This window comes from Palaemon carinicauda, chromosome 42 (genome assembly GCF_036898095.1).
Source record: "Palaemon carinicauda isolate YSFRI2023 chromosome 42, ASM3689809v2, whole genome shotgun sequence".
Classification (NCBI taxonomy): domain Eukaryota; kingdom Metazoa; phylum Arthropoda; class Malacostraca; order Decapoda; family Palaemonidae; genus Palaemon; species Palaemon carinicauda.
In genome coordinates, this window is record NC_090766.1 from 60746462 (window position 1) to 60765534 (window position 19073).

A 19073-nucleotide genomic window follows, 5' to 3' on the forward strand; every position below is an offset into this window, starting at 1 on the left:
TTGTCAAAAGTATTGAATGATTAAAAAAAAATGCTACTTCTCTCACAACTACTAAAAGCTACTACATTACAAATAAAAAATCATGCTTACCCTTTGATACTGAACTAACAAAAGATAATCAATCACTAGTGGTAAAGAATTCAAATTGGTGGATTCAAGTCCAGCAAAACAGACATTTATTTGGTGATCACTCTAGAAGATAATCTTAGGTCACCAATCCTAAAATGAAAAAAATTAAAAAATTAAGGAATATACACTACGAAAAACAAATTATCAAAATTGTCAACAAATCCTACTATATGCTTACACCAGCTCATCTTACAACAGGGAACAAGGCTATCATACTCGTAATGGAATAATTCTTGTATTTTCAGTACTTTTTTAACCTTTTCCTTCTTAGAATAGCAAAAGAATCTAGGCAAGATTCACAGTAAACTTCTTTATTTAAAATATGAAAATGACAAGAAAAGAGAGTAGCACCATGTTTAATGCTAATTCTTATGATTACTAACTGTACAAAGAAGCAAACATCAACCTATATAAGTTTTTTTGTCAGTAACAATATAGAAAAAAAGAGTAATGGAACAAATTTATTCAACAATGTACAATTTGTGCAACACAAGCACAATACTATAGGGTTAGCATAGTCTATCAGGGTGGAGGATGATTTTCTTCACTCGTTCCCAGGACATCCTTTTCAACTTCAGCTATGTTGATGTTTTGAGACTTCAGCACTTTCTGAAATTAAAGAAAATAAAAATGCATAATCACAATCCAAATATTCTACATCCCTGTTAACCACTTCACTACGAGGCAGCGGATCCGCCCTCAAGCTTTATACGAAATTTGTCACCATCGGATATACATGCTCACTTATTCTATAATTATCTAAATTTCTCTGTTTATTTATTTTCCTACCAACTAACGAATAAATTTATCAAAAGTCTGTTTTATTTTCTATTGTATTTCACTCTAAACAACCACAATATTTCGTCCATTCATTATGAAGTGAGTATAGAATAATGTTTCAGAAACTTTTCTTTATATAATTTTCTTTAAATAATGGTAAAGGCCTGCAATTCTGTGTAAAAAAAAAAAAAACTTTATATTCTTTGCAGTGACCATGTTATTCCATAAGAATTCCATGATAAATATCCATTGATGGATATAAAACTACTTAGTAATAATGGACTTGATGTTATAAAAAAATGTAATGAAAATATCCATGTTTACTTCAACACAAAAAGTATTCTATAATTTATAATTACAAGGTATGGTAAAGCACTCTAACTGTGTAAAAATACTTTTTATTCATTGAAATGACAGTTATTCTGTAATAATTCCACGATAAATAGCCGTCGAGAGATAATATTAATAGTAATAATGGACAATGTTATATTGAGTAGAGTTGTATCTTTATAATTCCAGTTTGTATCCGTTACCCCTGGACTGATTTGTGCTAAGCGTGAAAAGATTGTTGTAATCTACATTTGTTATTCCATTAAGAATTTTGAATGCCTCTATTAACTGTTCCCTTAGTCCTCGAGTTTGTAGATCAAGTAAGTTTAAATGTTCCATCCTCTGTCTATATCGAAATGGCCTTAGCCTTGGAACTAGTTTGGTGGCCCTCGCTTGTACTGCTTCCAGTTTATCTATATCCTTCTGAATACTTAGAGCCCAGAATTGGACTCTTGTATCCTAGATGGGGTCTTACTAATGATGTGTACAGCTGTAGTAGTGTCTTTGTTTCTGTATTTGAATCGTCTCTTAATGTAACCTATTAGTTTCATGATTCCTTTTCTGCTTTTATACTCTGCTTGGTAAACTTCAAATCCTTGCTGGTAATAATACACAGATCTTCCTCCTGGTCCATACTGTCTATTTCATTACCCAGCAGTGAGTAATCTGATTGTGGGTTACTACAACCTATGTGCATGACTTTACATTTCCCACAGTTAAAAGGCATTTTCCATTTTCTGGACCATTCTCCTAGCATTATTAGATCCTCTATCAAAGCTTCTATGTCATCTGAATTCACAGCATTTATGCGTAGTTTATTATTAATTGAAAATTTGGCTATTCTACTTGTTAATCCTAAATCTATGTTGTTAATGTAGCTCAGAAATAGCAATGGTCCAAGGACAGATCCTTGAGGTACTCCGCTTGTAACAACTGCCCACTCTGAAGCTTCTCCATTGATTACAACTCTTTGTTTTCCATTTGTTTGCCAATCTTCGATCCATTCTGCTGGCTTGTCAATGATGCCGTGTGCTCTAATTTTGACCATTAAATTTTTATGAGGAATTTTGTCAAAAGCCTTTTGAAAGTCTAGGTATATGATTTCTATTGCCCTGCTTTTGTCAATAATGCTAAACACATGGAAAAAATCTAAAATATTTGTCAAATATGATCTCTTTTGTCTAAAACCATGTTGACTATCAATCAGAAGATTGTTTTTCACTATATGATCTACTATTGAATCTATTTTAATTGATTAAAAAATTTTGCAAGGCACTGAAGTTTTAGACACAGGTCTGTAGTTGCCAGGTTGTTTTTTGGTCATTTCTTGTAGCTTGGAGGAACATTGCCTAGTTTCCATCCTTGTGGTGCCTTTCATTCATTGGTTGTCTTTCAAAATATTTGCGGCAAGTTTGAGGCAAGTTTGAACTTTTGTAGTTCAATCGATTCAACTACACAACCAGGAAGATCATTCCACAACTTGGGCACAGCTGTAATAAAACTTCTAGAATACTGTGTAGTATTCATCATCATGATGGAGAAGGCATGACTATTAGAATTAACTACATACCTAGTATAGTACTGTATTATGAACAGGATGGTACTGTTCCGGAAGACTTGAATGTAAAGGAATGGTTAAAATTATGAAAAATCTTATGCAATATGCATAACAAACTAATTGAATGACTGTGCCAGAGATTAATACAGTGATGCTTCTTGATACAAAACTTTCTACGTACAAAAAATTTAAGATAAAAAACGAGATGCAAAGATTTTTCCGCCTAATAATACAGAGAAATTTTCATGATACAAAACGAGATTCGCTCGGCACTGAGAATAATTTTAACATTTGCATGCCACCAAACTGTAATCTCACCACCATTGTCCTGCTCTCCCATTGGTTATTTCCCTACATTGATGCTAGTTACTGCCGTATGATCCTACTCTCCTATTTTACATCAAGAAGTACTTTTTCAAGTTAAAAAACACAATGAACAGTACTGTATTGTGTGTAAGTACATACGCACTATGCTGCTGCACGTCAAAAGATTAGCAATATATATTTCTTTCATTTCGGCAAATAAATTACGGGTCGCAACATATTTTTTCCTTTTAATATCATGATTATTTACTTACAATTAATTATGTATCAATAAGTATATTTTAAAATAAAAAAACACAATAAACAGAACTTCATTGTATGTTCGAATGCACAATGCTACTACGCATATCAAACACATTCGCGATATATTTTTCTTTCATTTCAGTAAAAACTTATAGATCGCAACATGACAAATTCGAAGATAATTTGTATTTTTCCTAACCATACAAACCTTAGCTATTTACAAAGGTTATTACTTTTAGCGTAGCTGAAATGGCGAGCCATTAGAATTTAACGAGGGTGTATTACCCCCGCGCTAGTTAGCGGGGGGGGTAGGGGAGTGGTAGCTAGCTACCCCTCCTCCCCCTCACACACAGGTGAATACTCACTTTCACTTAGAGGTAGGACTTGTCTTGGGGGACAGGGCTGGCAGGCAAATATGTGTAAATAGCTAAGGTTTGTATGGTTAGGAAAAATACAAATTATCTTCGAATTTGTCATTTGTTCCGTAACCGAAATACAAACCACGCTATTTACAAAGGGTGACTTATCCCTTAGGAAGGGTGGAAAGTCCCCAGCCATACTGGCTTTGGCTTTACCCGGGGACTCAGAATCCGAGTGAGTCGCACTCGAGAAAAGGAGTCCCTGCACCTCACAAGTTCCTTGCTCCGCAAGGAACCATGTGGCCTACGTAAGCTTGTGTGTGAAGGAAGAAGTGTGACTCGTCTTAGGCAGTTGACCTGGAGTTCCAGAAGGAACTCTGGGTTAGGACGTTCCCAATACCACCTCGTCAGGGTATGGGGGACGCGACAGTATTGACTCAATACTCGGAACACAAGGAAGCATGGTTTACCTGCAGAGGTTCGAGGTCAGCTATGCAGAGACCAGGATGCTGCTTCCCCGTAGAGGGGATGATGAAGAAAGAAGTAAGGGCCAGACATACTTCTTTTGTTCATGCAGACTAAAACCTGATAACAATGCCCTCAATCTTCTGCTACCTGTCCAAAAAGGAGCCTGAGGTTAGACCAGCTGTTGTGTAGCCACCACAGAGCGATAGAAAACGTATCGAGACTCCTGTGGGTCACGCCCTGCAGGAAGCGGGCTGCGAAGGTCATCAGACGCTTCCAGACTCCAGCTTGTAGCACCTGCGTCACAGAGTAGTATTACTCGAAGGCGAGGGACGTTGCGATGTATCCAACATCGTGCTGTAGGGCGACGTGACGGGGGAGGGTCTGAAGACAGGTCGAGATGAATGTCCTTGAGTCCGGGCTGAAGAGGTATACTGGTGACTCTCCCCCCATGTCCTCCTTGTGTTCCCAAATCGGCTGCAACTGAGGCCAAACTGCAGCTGTTCCCAGCGCTAACCTCTCGATTCCTTACTGGCAAGAAAGAGAAGGTCTTGGGGCATCAGACACAGAATGGAGACTCGAAATCTTGAATGAATCGGACCGAAGGGTCGGGACCCTCAGATTCTGAGTCTAGCCAACAACTCAGGAGCGAGCCTGAATGTTGCCTTCCCCTCTTCCTTAGAAAGGGGGGAGCAGTAAGAGACCAAGAAGATTGCTTACACACTGGCCGTGGCCAGAGTGAGCAGAAGACCCAAGGCGGAATACAATCCGAGGCCTGTCGTAAAAGGGTCTTGAGAAGATCTCTTAAAGGACTAAAAGTCCGAGCCATGCTCCAAGTTGGAGGTCTTCCTCCGACTAGGGCAGGGACGATCGTAGCTTCGCATGAGCGAGGATAGATCCAGCGGGCAGGAAAAAGTTATTCCTTTAAGCCTGAAGGTCAGGGAAAGGCTGAGCGACAGGCTTCATTGCCGAGAGCGGAAAGGAGTTTCCTCCCGCCGAAAGGCAATAAGACCGTTATTGCTGGAGAAGAGGCCTCACGGGAAGAGGTATATCTCCCACGGCACCAACCACCTTAGACTCTTCACTTTGCCTGGGAGACCCCTGTGGATGACTATCGCAGATGACGCGACCTCCGTACCGCGACTGTAGCGGGTTGTCTCTTCTCCAGGCATGAAGCCGAAGCGACGCCCCGGTTCGGGAGAGATGTCGCAGTGTGGTTGCTTGAGTAGTCTGCGCCGTGGGAGAAGCTCTCCCGGGAGTTCCGTCAGGGGAAGCAGAGGGTCCAGAAACCGTTCTGCGCATAGTCCCAGTGGAGCTCTCCCATTGAAAGGTTGACAGACAACCTGGTCTTGTTGAGACCCATTGTCCACAGACAAAAAGGAGGGAAGACGCAGGCGTCGAAGTTGTCCCACCATCACCGGAATGCATCTTGCCAGAGTCTCGGGGTCTGAGACTGGGGGTAAGAACAACGGAAACTTGAGGTTCCAAGCTGTCGCGATCAGGTCCCCCAGACCAGCACTTGCTGGTTACCCAAGGTCAAAGACCCCTAGGTACACTCTCTCTATGAGGCTCTGCTCGGATAGTCTGAGAGAAACATTCCCCTGCCTGGAATGAGAGAGCTGATGGTGGAATTGAGAGAATCTCAATCATCCCGGTATCTCTACTGCAAGATGTGAAGGTGTGAAAATGCGTCCCCTGCTGGTTAGAATGAAGTCGACGCGCAACGGGGCGACTTGGCAGGAGCTGTAGGATCTGAAGAGGGGCCAGACTAAGGCCCTTAAGCCTGCCTGAATGATGGAGAGGTATCCTTCAGGTCTTGACCATAGGCCTGGACCGGAACATGCCCCCCCCCCCCTTTCCTTTGACGAGTCCGAGAACCGCATCAAGAATGTGGGGAAAGGACGAGAATATCCACTACCATCAAGAGGCTCCATAGGTCAACATCCATTGCAGGTTTAATAGTTCCGCTGGTCCCATAGGGCCAGGGAGTCCGGTTAAACATTGTCTGAAGCCACCGGAACTTGGATCGCCCCACATGGAACTTATCCTGAGGCGACCGTTCGGACTATAGACAGGTCAATGAGGAAAGAAGAACTAGGAAACGTTCCAAGGTAGGGCTGAAAGCTCTGCTTGACTGAGAACAGGTACTGCGACTCTCCTCAGTCTTGCCACAGTCAACCGAAAGGAAGGCTCGGAGGATGTGGTAACAGAATCTGGCGTCCCCAGGTGGTCACCCATCCAAGTACCGACGTTGCTTAACCTCGCTGGACGGACGAGAAGCGGGGTTTCCATTGTGGTAAGGCGGTTGACTCAATATCATGGCCAGATACTCCAGATGTTGAGGCAGAGGAAGAAAAGGCTCCAAGCAAAATACCATGAGCCCACACTCATGGTCAGCATCCGGAAGCTTGTCCTGGCGCTGAAGAAGGTCGAAACCCGAGCCTACCGGAGTTGACCAGCCCTCCAAACAGCAGAGGAGGCGGAAGCCTGCACCTGAGCGGCCAAGAGGAAGGCAGGGAGAGTTCTCTGGGGAAACAAACCTGCTATGCCACAGCGGGATAGCCACACTGCATCATAAGCAGGAATACTTGCAGTCTAGGCTGAATTCGACGAGCACCCTGGAAGATGGATGGAATGGAAACTGAAAGTACCCGTCCTTCCGATCCAGGGTTAAAGGAGTCCTGTCGCCTCGTTACCAGTCTGATCGATTCTGCTGGTCTACGCTGGCCGAAGTTTGTTCGACAAACTTGATCAGGGCTGAGAGGTCGACTATGGACATCCCCTCTCAGATCCTTCCTTACAAGAAAGGATCAAGGATCGACTGAGGGGGCCGGGGGTGAAGCCGTCGATGATCCTAAGGAAGACCTTCGCCCAAGGTATGGATCATTCTGCCCAACCGGGCAACTCTGCTGACGCTATGGCATAGAGGTTCAGAGACACAGAATTCGCTGACAGAGACGGCAGGCGCGATATCCTTGGCTACTCACAGAGATTGTGCGGGAATGGGCATCGGGAAGCTGTCATTCGGATGAGTAACCTTAAGCATCCTCCCAGCGAAAAAAAAAAAAACCTGCAATCCTAGAGTTCGTGAACTCCTTTTAGGACTATGCCTCCCCGGGGGAGTCTCCCGTGCCATCTGTTCCTGACAGGAGGAAACTGCAATTGGACACCTTGTCCCAGTTGTCGTAGCCGATAACTTAGGCCGACGTGGTTGAAAGAAAAGGGCGCTGGAGCCCTGCAGAGTCTGGAAGAAAGCGCCTTGGAGGAGTGAAACCGGAAGTCGATTTACTCCGCACAGCAGCTGTCTAAGTCTCTGTCCTTGGGCACAGACAAAACTCTTCTCAAGGATGGAAGGGTGTCTGAGGTCGTCGACCTCCACAGATGAGACACCCGAAGGAAGCCTTCAGTCAGCGCGTCCAGATGCTACAACATCGAGCTTGTCCGCAAGTAGATACTTAACGACGAAAGGCCAAGGTGCCTGAGCTCGAGAGGAGGAAAGTACCCTTGATCTTCCTGTAGCTTCCTTGAACCAAACCTCGGGCCGTAACCGAGGAGAGAAAGAACCTGGTAAGCTCCCAGAGGAAGAGGTAAGCAGTCACCCCTTGTCCGATGGAGAAATCTTGAACGGAAAGCCCCCCCCGCCAAAAATCCTTCCAGGGCGGGAGAAGGAGAGAGTACTCGTGCAGGAGAGGGGACCCTCGAGGCGACCTCTTGGGAACCAACTTCGCCCTGGGGGAAGTCACCACAAAGTCCACTCCTCTCTTTCTCTTCAGCGTAGGAGAGACAGCCGCTGGTTTGTTACCCTGGCCGGCGAGTGCTGGTTTCATAACCCTCATTAACGCCCGTGCCAGCGGACCAAACCATGTCTGCTGCTCCAAGGACACAGAGTCCGAAATCCTCGCTAAGGTGAAAGGGAGCGGGCGATCCTTTGGAGTGGACACGACGGTACCTGCCTGAAAAGAAGGTGGGGAAGAATGCTGTACTGACCTGTCTTCGTCCTGCACTACCAACCTGTGCTTGGATGGAGGTGGTCCCGAGTGCCGTCTAGGAGCACGCGTCCCTGCTACTACCACCGTGGAATTCGCCGCGAACTATGGTCGCGCGAGGGCGAACGGTCGCGCGGTCGCGCAGGCGAGCGGTCGCGCGGGCGAGCGATCGCGCGGGCGAGTGGGCATGAGGGTGGGCAGGTAAATGAACACGTGTTCGAGGCGACGAACGCAAGCGATGGCGTGACGGCGAGGGATCGTGCTGCCGCGTAGGTGAAGAAGATCGCTGGCGATAATGACCGCGTGATGGTAAGCGATGGCGAGCAGCATGTGTAGGTGAATGATTGCGTGATAGGGTGCGATGGTGATCAGCATCCGCAAGAGGGCGAGCGTTCAGGGTTGTGCGATGAGGAGCAGCATGCGTAAGCGGGCGATCGTGCAGGGTTGTGCGATGGAGAGCAGCATGCGCAGGTGAATGATCGCGTGAAAGGGTACGATGGTGATCAGCATCCGCAGGAGGGCGATCGTTCAGGGTTGTGCGATAAGGAGCAGCATGCGTAAGCGGGCGATCGTGCAGGGTTGTGCAATGGCGAGCAGCATGCGCAGGTGAATGATCGCGTGAAAGGGTGCGATGGTGATCAGCATCCGCAGGAGGGCGATCGTTCAGGGTTGTGCGATGAGGAGCAGCATGCGTAAGCGGGCGATCGTGCAGGGTTGTGCGATGGCGAGCAGCATGCGCAGGTGAATGATCACATGAAAGGGTGCGATGGTGATCAGCATCCGCAGGAGGGCGATCGTTCAGGGTTGTGCGATGAGGAGCAGCATGCGTAAGCGGGCGATCGTGCAGGGTTGTGCGATGGCGAGCAGCATGCGCAGGTGAATGATCGCGTGAAAGGGTGCGATGGTGATCAGCATCCGCAGGAGGGCGATCGTTCAGGGTTGTGCGATGAGGAGCAGCATGCGTAAGCGGGCGATCGTGCAGGGTTGTGCGATGGCGAGCAGCATGCGCAGGTGAATGATCACATGAAAGGGTGCGATGGTGATCAGCATCCGCAGGAGGGCGATCGTTCAGGGTTGTGCGATGAGGAGCAGCATGCGTAAGCGGGCGATCGTGCAGGGTTGTGCGATGGCGAGCAGCATGCGCAGGTGAATGATCGCGTGAAAGGGTGCGATGGTGATCAGCATCCGCAGGAGGGCGATCGTTCAGGGTTGTGCGATGAGGAGCAGCATGCGTAAGCGGGCGATCGTGCAGGGTTGAGCGATGGCGAGCAGCATGCGCAGGTGAATGATCACATGAAAGGGTGCGATGGTGATCAGCATTCGCAGGAGGGCGATCGTTCAGGGTTGTGCGATGAGGAGCAGCATGCGTAAGCGGGCGATCATGCAGGGTTGTGCGATGGCGAGCAGCATGCGCAGGTGAATGATCGCATGAAAAGGTGCGATGGTGATCAGCATCTGCAGGAGGGCGATCGTTCAGGGTTGTGCGATGAGGAGCAGCATGCGTAAGCGGGCGATCGTGCAGGGTTGTGCGATGGCGAGCAGCATGCGCAGGTGAATGATCGCGTGAAAGGGTGCGATGGTGATCAGCATCCGCAGGAGGGCGATCGTTCAGGGTTGTGCGATGAGGAGCAGCATGCGTAAGCGGGCGATCATGCAGGGTCGTGCGATCAGCATCCGCAGTTGAGGGTTGTGCGATGGCGATCAGCATCCGCAGTTGAGGGTCGCGCGATGGCGATCAGCATCCGCAGTTGAGGGTCGTGCGATGGCGATCAGCATGCGCAGGTGAGCTAGTAGCTGGCGAACCATGTTCCTTCAGAAGTGTTATAGAACGTTGGCGTGCCAGCTGTAACACACGTGGGCGATCCGGAGATCGCTGGCGAGCTGATGATCGCTGGCGAGCTGATGATCGCTGACGAGCTGATGATCGCTGACGAGCAGAAGGCTACGCGTGGAAGCCTGCGCAAAGAAGAAGAGTCCTTGACCCCGACCTGAACCGAAGTTCTAGATCGCGAGGGCGAACGTGGGCGCGTAACAGGAACCACAGGGAAGATCATCTTGAAAGCGCTGACGAACAGGAGAGCGCTGATGAGCAGAAGGGCACGCAGGGAAACCCTGACACGCAAGGGAAGAACCCCCGTGGGGGCAACCCTTTGCCCCGAAGGGATCGTTGTCCGCCGGGAGACTGATGTCCGTCGGAAGACCGCTGTCCGTCGGGCAGACCGTTGTCCGTCGGGAAGACGGTTGCCCGTCGGGAGACGAGATCAGACTGCTGTCCATCTGCACCAAGGCGGAAGATCGAGAAAAAGGAGTTGTAGGCTGCAAACGGAGATCCAAAAGGGCGCCTCAAGCACCCTTATAGGGAGATGAGAGGCCCTTACGACGAGGAGGACGGAGGGCCTTACGGCGAGGGAGGCCAACAGCAACAGCAACAGAAGAAACCTCTGAAGAGGAGTCTCTATGAGTGTACTCTCTCGCGAACGAAAGAGAAACACTTCGTGGAAGAGACTGGTCAGCCAGTGACCTAAAAGGAGCAATCCTCCGAAGAGGAGCTCCTGCAGTTGCCCAGCCCCTTGAGCGAAACTGCAGGTGCGACCGCTCAGCACCAAGAGCATAGTCGCACGAAAAAAAGGCAAGAGAAGAACCCCCCAAAAGGGGAAAAACTCAAGCCTGGACAGGAAAAACTTCCCTCGGAAGGAAAGTTATCCACCCAAGGAGGCAAGCCTCCTGACTGTTCTAAAATGAACTGGAGAGCTGTCCGTCGACACAGGAGTACTACCAGTAGAAGGAGACACGCCCCTGACGAAAATACAAAGGGGGAGGCAGCAACAGCCGAATCCCCAGGACTCAACCAGACACCTCACACCGTTGCTATATTACAGAAACGAACTAGATCGGTAACTGTAAAAAAAAAAACAAATAATATTAGTACACATTCATTCCCCCGGGAAGGCTCCGAAGAGGAATCCCAAGGGAAAGGAACAAGAATTACACAACAGGCACGTGCCCTCACAACCACTTACACTCGCGGAAGGAGAGCTGTAACCAAAACAGAATTATAACAATTATAATTATGTAACTATGTAATTATGTAATTTAAAAATGAATGAACACTAAAGAAAGAACGAAAACCCCGAAAGGAATCGTTCTACAAGCTGAAAAACAAAAAACAACTACAATTGGATTCATAACTAATTGATACAAACGTACGGCGTAGCAACCCCCCACACGGAAAGGAAGCTAGGCTACAAGGGCGTAGTAACACGTAGTAAAAGGGTGAACGACCTCAAGAGAGAGAGAGAGAGAGAGAGAGAGAGAAAGACATAAGTCAAACTCGATCGCCACCCATAAAATACGCCGTGGTGGCCTAACTGCCGAGGCCTCCACGTAGATATCGTACACTACACACACACATCTGAAAAGGAAACTTACTTATTTCTATACTCAAATATATATACAAACATGACAACATGTTTACATATATATTGAGTAAAAGAAAAGTAAGCGATTAAGTAAAGACAAAACAGACAATGGCTGCCAAGCGAGGACCAAGACAGAGACGTCTGTCACAGTCCGAGCCAAAAGTTAAAGTGAGTATTCACCTGTGTGTGAGGGGGAGGAGGGGTAGCTAGCTACCACTCCCCTACCCCCCCGCTAACTAGCGCGGGGGTAATACACCCTCGTTAAATTCTAATGGCTCGCCATTTCAGCTACGCTAAAAGTAATAACCTTTGTAAATAGCGTGGTTTGTATTTCGGTTACGGAACAAATTTTTTTTTTACATCCTGATAATTTATCTACAATTAATTCTATATCAATAAGTACATTTTTAACTCAAAAAACGCCATGAACAGTACTGTACTGTATTGTATGTACGTACACACAATGCTACTATGTATATCAAAACATTAGCGATATATTTTTCTTTCACTTCAGTAAATAAATAACAGTTAAGAAATGTATTTACTGAACAATCAAAGTTTATTCATTCTAAAAAATTCATGTACATATTAACATCAATGAATCTGGCTTGTCTTACAATTAAATAGCTTAAACATATGAAAGTGTAAAAGAAACATGTAGGTTATTTATTGATGTATCTCCAATGAACATCAAGTGTATTACAATAAAATAGTTAATGCTAAAAATATTCACGAGCTGAAGGAAAAGGGTTGTTTATGCATAATAAAAAACAGATTTCTATAGCAAGGGTAACTATAATAATAGTACAATACATACGGTACTGTATATTTCATATATGTACAGTATTGTACAGCATGTATTGTATTATTTTCCATTTATTATTGCATTATGTTCTAATAACTACTTCATTTACAGCTATTAATAATTAGTTTGGGTATATTGAATTATTCAAATGTATTTGACAGTATTTCACTGTGATTATAGCTTTATTATAAAATCACGACACAAAAGCCACTCCAAAACTAATTAATTTTGTTTCTAGAGGCATTACTGTATGTAGATCAGGACTAAGAAATTTAATAGACCTTCAAGTTCCGATCCATCAAATTAAGATGAGAATCAGCAGCTGAAGACCAGACAGGAAAACAATACTCGAAACAAGGTAGAATGAACGAATTAAAAGACTTCTTCAGAATAGACTGATCACAGAAAATCTTACAAGACTTTCTCAATAAGCCAATTTTTTTGGTAATTGAAGAAGAGACAGACCTAATTGTGTTTCTCTAAGGTAAATTTTCTGCCTAGAATCAAACTTAAAATTTTAACAGTCCTACAGAGTTAGAAGAAACATTATCAATGCTGAGATCCAGATGATGAGGAGCCACTATCCTTGACCTACCTCCAATCATAATTTGAGTTTTGTTAGGATTCAACTTCATGCCCCATAATTCGTACCATGCACTAATTTTAGCTAGATCTCCATAAAGGGATTCAGCAACACCAGATTTATTCAGGAGATGGAATTGATACAAAGAGAGTACAGTAGCATCATCTGTATATGCAACGAGCTTGTTTGCTAGGCTAAACCCCATGTCATGTGTATATATTATGAAAAGTAATGGGCCAAGAACACTACCGAGAGGAACACCAGGTATCACATTCCTATAATCACTATGGTGCTCATCAACAACAACTCTACAAACTAATACAGTACTCAAAAAGTCCATAATAATGCTAAAAAACCCACCTACTACCAATTGTTTGAGTTGGAAAACAAGGGCCTTATAATTAACACCATCAAAGGCAGCACTAAAATCAAGGCCAATCATATGAACTTCCTGACCACAATCAAGGAATTTCTATACAGCATTGGAGATTGTAAGAAGGGCATCACATGCTCCAAGGCCTTTACAAAAGCCAAATTGCAAACTAAGGGAACAGATGATTACTTTCAGCAAACCTACATAAATATTTTGCTAAAAGACATTCAAATACTTTATATGATATGGGAGTTATGGAAATGGGGCAGTAATCAGCAGGACTTGAGCTACCACAAATGCATCTACATAATAGAGTAACATTACCAATTTTCCAACAAGTGCTAAAAGAACCTCTTCTTGCTAACTTGTGCAAAATAAAATAACTTTGGAGCTAAGAAACTGTAATCTTCATAAAAAACAAAGGAAAAATACCGTTTGGGTCTTCACCTCCATAGACATCAAGGTCCATTAAGTAAGCTTTAATTTCTCAAGTTCACGAGATCAAAAAGTTAATCTAGTCAATTTAGCCTCAGAAAAAACAGTAATGAGGAAGATGAAGTCTCTCATTACTCTGCTTACTGACAAACACATCAGCCAAAAAGGTTGCCTATTCCTTTGACAGTGAGTGACAAAGCCATCTGGTTCAAGTAAAGGAGGAACTGTTACATCTACACCAAAAAGTGCAGATTTAAGGGTAGCCCACCACTTGTATTCCTTGGTTGTACTAGAAAGGGTTACATCATAAAAGGTTGCTAGGCAATGCCACGGCAAGGTGGAGCTATACTTTGCTTGAATGGCTTACATCATTACCTACCTATCAAAAGACTTGCGGAGTGGTTGAGACAGAACCTTAGATCAAATGACTCGGATTTGTAAAGCAAGGAAAAATAAAAATAGTTTTAAAAATTTTTACTTTATTCCTAGTTGGATACAAACTCCTGAGTCATTAAAATACCCGTAAAATTTGTAGTTTATTCCTATGCAGATACAAACTTCAGAGTCATTTAAATAGGAGTCTTCCTTAGGTGGAGAGAAGTCTCCACTAGGAGTTAATCACTCTCTCTCCGACATTTACAGCTACTATAAGATACTATACGAGAGTAAAGTCAAAACGTGGAGACATTATTGCTTGTTTAGCCGGCTCATTAAGAGGCTGGGCTGAAACATCCAATCCTTTTAGGTCTTGTCTAAGATTGTAGTGAAGCCATATGACATTATGTGTCAGAATAATGCATATCAAATATATATCTAAAAACACCTGAACAAGGCATGTTAATCTTACTTGCATCGGCGTTTGTTCCAAGTGAGAGCTTCTGGTCTAATCGGGATCACATCTAGGCGTGATCCATATTAATAAGACAAATTTGGGAGTAATTTGCCTTTTTCCTAACAATACAAATCTGTAGCTATTTATAGGGGTATTACTTTCGGCGAAGCTGAAAGGACGAGCCATTAAAATGTAGCGAGGCTTAATTAACCATTCTGCTAGTTGTTGGGGGGTTGGGTGGGGTAGCTAACTACCCCTCTCCCTAACACACCTGTGACTGTGCTTCAATTTGCTTAGAGGTAGGACTTTGACTGGAGACAGGATTGGCAGGCAAGTACAGTATGTATAAATAGTTACAGGTTTGTTTTGTTAGGACAAATACAAATAACTTCCAAATTTGTCATTTGTTCTGTAACTGGAACACAAACCAATGCTATTTATAGGGGTTGACTCACCCATTAGGAAGGTGGATGTCCCTGCCAATCTGGAAACCATTCTGCATGATGCCATAGCAGAATTATGGGGGTCATTTGAGAGGTTGGCCAATGTTCTGGCCTTGTTGAGTATGCTTCTCATCAGACAAAACGGGGGAAAGGCATAAAAGTCGATGTTGTCCAACCGTTGCTGGAATGCATCTTGCCAGAGAGCCTTGGGGTCCAGGACTGGGGAGCAGTATAATGGGAATCTGAAGTTCAGGGACGTTGCGAACAGATCCACAGTCAGAGAACCAACAAAGTAAGGACTTTGTTGGCTACTACATAATCCAAAGACCATTCAATACCTACTATCTGAGTTGCTCTGCTCAGGTTGTCAGGCGAGCATATTCCTTTTGCCGTGAATGAAGCGAGCTGATAGCGAGACCGAGTGGACTTCTGCCCATCTCAGTATCTCTACTGCTAGATGGGATAGGGGCTGCAAAGAAGTACCTCCTTGCTTGTTGATGTAAGACATTACTGTAGTGTTGTCACTTATTACCACCACTGACTGACCCTCCAGGAACTGATAGAACTTTAGAAGGGCCAGGCTAACAGCCTTCATCTCTAAGAGATTTATGTGAAGGTACTTTTTGAACTCTGACCAAAGGCCTGAGGTCGTGTGATGTAGCACGTGGGCCTCACACCCCTTCTTTTGATGCATTGGAAAACGGCATCCTGTGCAGGGGAAGGACGAGAAGATCAAAACCATTCCTCAGATTCTCGTCTGCCACCCACTACTCTAGATCCGTCCATTCCTCTGTCCCATGGGGGGTCAGAATGTCCGGGGAATCGAAGGCCCGATTCTAGTTGAACTTTAAACCATTGAAGGGATCGTATCCTGAGGCAGCCTTTGAGGACTAGATGGGTCAGAGATCATGGGTGCCCGATGAGGCATAGTCACCTCAGGGCTGGGAGCTCTTCTCGTCTAAGGGAAAGTCTTGCAACCTTCCTCAGCCTCGCTACCCTGTCATCTGATGGGAAGGCTTTGTGGAGGTTGGTGTCTATTATCATTCCCCGGTATACCAGACTTTGAGTGGGAAGCAGAGATGACTTCTCTAGGACTACCATGATCCCTAGATCTTGGGAAAGGCTCAGAAGTTTGTCTCTGTGCTGACGAATCAGCGAGTCATCCAGGAAACATAGGAGACTGATGCCGATTCTATGAGCCTAGGATGACACTATGGCAAACACTCTCGTGAAGACCTGGGGAGCTGTGGAGACACCGAAGCACAGCACCTTGAACTGGTATTTATTATCGTCTAAACTGAATCTCAGATACTTCCTTGAAGATGAATGGATTGGGATTTGGAGGCATACATCCTTTAGGTCAAGCAAGCAAATGAAGTTCAATGGTCTTACCACTTGTTTGACCTTCTTCTCCAACATAGTGTGGACTTCGGCCAAAAGGGCCTGTTCCTTTGTGGATCCCTTCGCATAGGAGCTCATTGAAGCTGGGGTCTTGACCAGTGGAGGAAGAGATGAGTGAATGGGATGTGATACTCTGATTGTATCACGGAGATTGTCCAGGGTTCGATGCCCAGCTGCATTTTCTCTGTGTGGGAAGACTTGGAGCTTTTCTTACCTTTGTCAGGAGAGGGCTTTTTAGATACCTTGTTGTCCATTACTACAGTCCTGTATTGTCTGTCTTGAAGAGACTAGATGTGGATTGCTTGATTACCTCTGCGAGATTGTAGTCCTCGATGAGGACTTTTTAAAAGTCCCTAGACATTTTACTCGGAGAGAAGAAAGCCTCTAGCACCGTAGGTTTAGGTGTTACCACCTTCTGTTGGTCACCCAGAGGAAAGGATGGAATCATCCTGGGTTTCGGGACTACTCTGCAATCTCTGGGGACTTCCTAAATGAGCGAAGGCCGGAAAGAGTTGGAAAACGACTCTTCCCTGTGAGAGAAACAAGTCTGAACTGATGGAGAAGTGAGAAAGAAAACGCCTGACCTTACCTTGGACGTCCTGATGAGAGTGATGCTGTTCCTTAGAATGGCGCCGTTCTGATGAACGTTGACAATGGTCAAGGGGTGGTTTTCATGGCCGCTGTACAGTTGGAGAGTGCTCTCGAGTAGTCACCTGTCGACGAGCTGCTGATGGGGACTGCTGATCGCCTGCCAATCATTTAGTGGATAGTCGCAATGACGAATGGCAAGCACCGAGGAGCTGGTGTCGTTTGCCTTCCGATCTCTCTGGGGAACGATGGGCAGAGGGTGATTGGTGAGTGGTTGAAGGCTGCTGGTGGGATGCTGAGCGGCGAACTGACGGTGGACGGCGAGCTGCCGGGGAACGACGAGCTGTCGGCAATTGGTGGGATGGCAATCGGCAAATCAGCAATCAGTGACCCGAAGATGAGCATCGAACTGTAGGGAAGCAGCGAATGGCTAACCGTTGGTCAGAGGCTAACCTTTAGCGAGCAGCGAATGGCTTACCCTTGGCAAACAGCAAACGGATGGTGACTGACGAGCAGTCGAAAGCTGCCTGGTCAATTGGTGAGCAGTGATCTACCGTCGATCGGTGGGTTGACTTGGCGATCGGCGAGTTGGCAATCGAAGAGTTGACGGTGAACCGTAGGCGAGCAGCGAACCGCTAGTAAATCCGCGAGCAGCTAACCATTGTCGAATGGCGAACGACCTCACGTCAACGGGTCATCAAAGGATGAGCGACGGGATGGCTGGACCTAGCTGGAGAGTCATGAACCAGAGTTCGTTGACAAGCAGGTGGCGAGGAGAGTTGGTCTGATGAGGGCCGTAAGGCTGGCGAACGACAAGACTGAGCAGACTCTGACGTCACAAGTGAAAGGAGTCCAGCGAGATGCCTCTTGACGATTGGTGAACGGTGAGCCTGAGATTGACGATTGGCCAAAGCACGAGCAGACAATCGGCGATCAGCATGGTGATCAGCGATCGCTGAGCTTGCAATTGTTGAGCTGGCAAGATAGACTGGTAATCGGCATGCTGACAATCAGAGCACAGCAAAATAGGCGAGCTGCCAGATGATTGGATAAGCTGAGGAACAGCAGTATGGTTTGATGATCAATGAGTTAGCAATCGGCGAGCCAGAGATTGGCAATCAGCTCTAGGAGATCTGAGACAATGCTCAGAGTGCTGGCGATCGACAAAGGGATGATTAGAGGAGCAGCAGTATGGTTCAATGATCAGAAAGTTGACGATCGGCAAGCTAACAATCGGTGAGCTAGCGATCAGCAATCTAGCAATCGGAGAGCTAACAATTAACGATCAACGAGCCAGTGATCAGCAATCAGGGAACCAGCAATCAGCGACTGGTGAGCTAGCGATCGGTGAGCAGACTATCGGGGATCGGCAATCAGCGAGCTAGCGATCACCGTGCCGACAATTGGCTAACAGTGCGCTGGAGATCAGTGGTCGGCGAGACTGAAGGTAAAAAGTTGGAGAAAGACGAGCTAGCAATTGTCGATCAGCGGGCTAGTGATCGGCGAGCTAGCGATCGGCGAGGTGGCGATCGGCAAGCTATTGATCAGGGGTCAGCAGGAGATCAGGGACTGCTATCAGCGAGCAGGAGATCAGCAATCGGCGAGACTGAAGGTCGATGATAGGAGAAAGACGAGCTGCAGTAGGTTGGAAGAGCTGGACGGCGAACAGCTGAACGATAATCTGGAGACAGGATGTGCCCTTTGGAATGGCAAACATCCCAAGGAGAGGCTCACAAACGAGACCTCGACGGTGCGTCAAGAACCGGGGTTCATTGACGAGCAGGCAAGTCCAAAGAAACAGGCGAAGGTCGGGAACCGGTAGGATTCGGACGAGAAGGCTCCTCCAAAGAGGAGAACTGCAGTGACAAGGCTGAAGAGACGAAAAGGCATCTTTTCGCCAGAGGCGAACGAGCACCTCTAAAGTGAAATGGCGGAGGAGTATGGCGGGCTCAACGACTACGGTAATGAACCCCCGAAGGGGCAGGAGGATCAGCAAGCTGGTTAGCAGCAGCAAGCCTCT

At 46.0% G+C, this 19073-nt stretch overlaps 1 protein-coding gene across 2 annotated transcripts in view; it reads right to left on the reverse strand.

The window, feature by feature from the left end:
• Window positions 1-577: 577 nt before the first annotated feature.
• The window catches only part of LOC137632751 (TP53-regulated inhibitor of apoptosis 1-like), a 68716-nt gene continuing 50220 nt past the window's right edge, over window positions 578-19073 (reverse strand). For both annotated transcript variants that reach the window (XM_068364831.1, XM_068364830.1), the window contains exon 3: window positions 578-738. In XM_068364831.1, the coding sequence (XP_068220932.1) occupies window positions 652-738 (87 nt within the window). In that variant the 3' untranslated portion in view covers window positions 578-651. The remainder of the gene's footprint in view (window positions 739-19073) is intronic.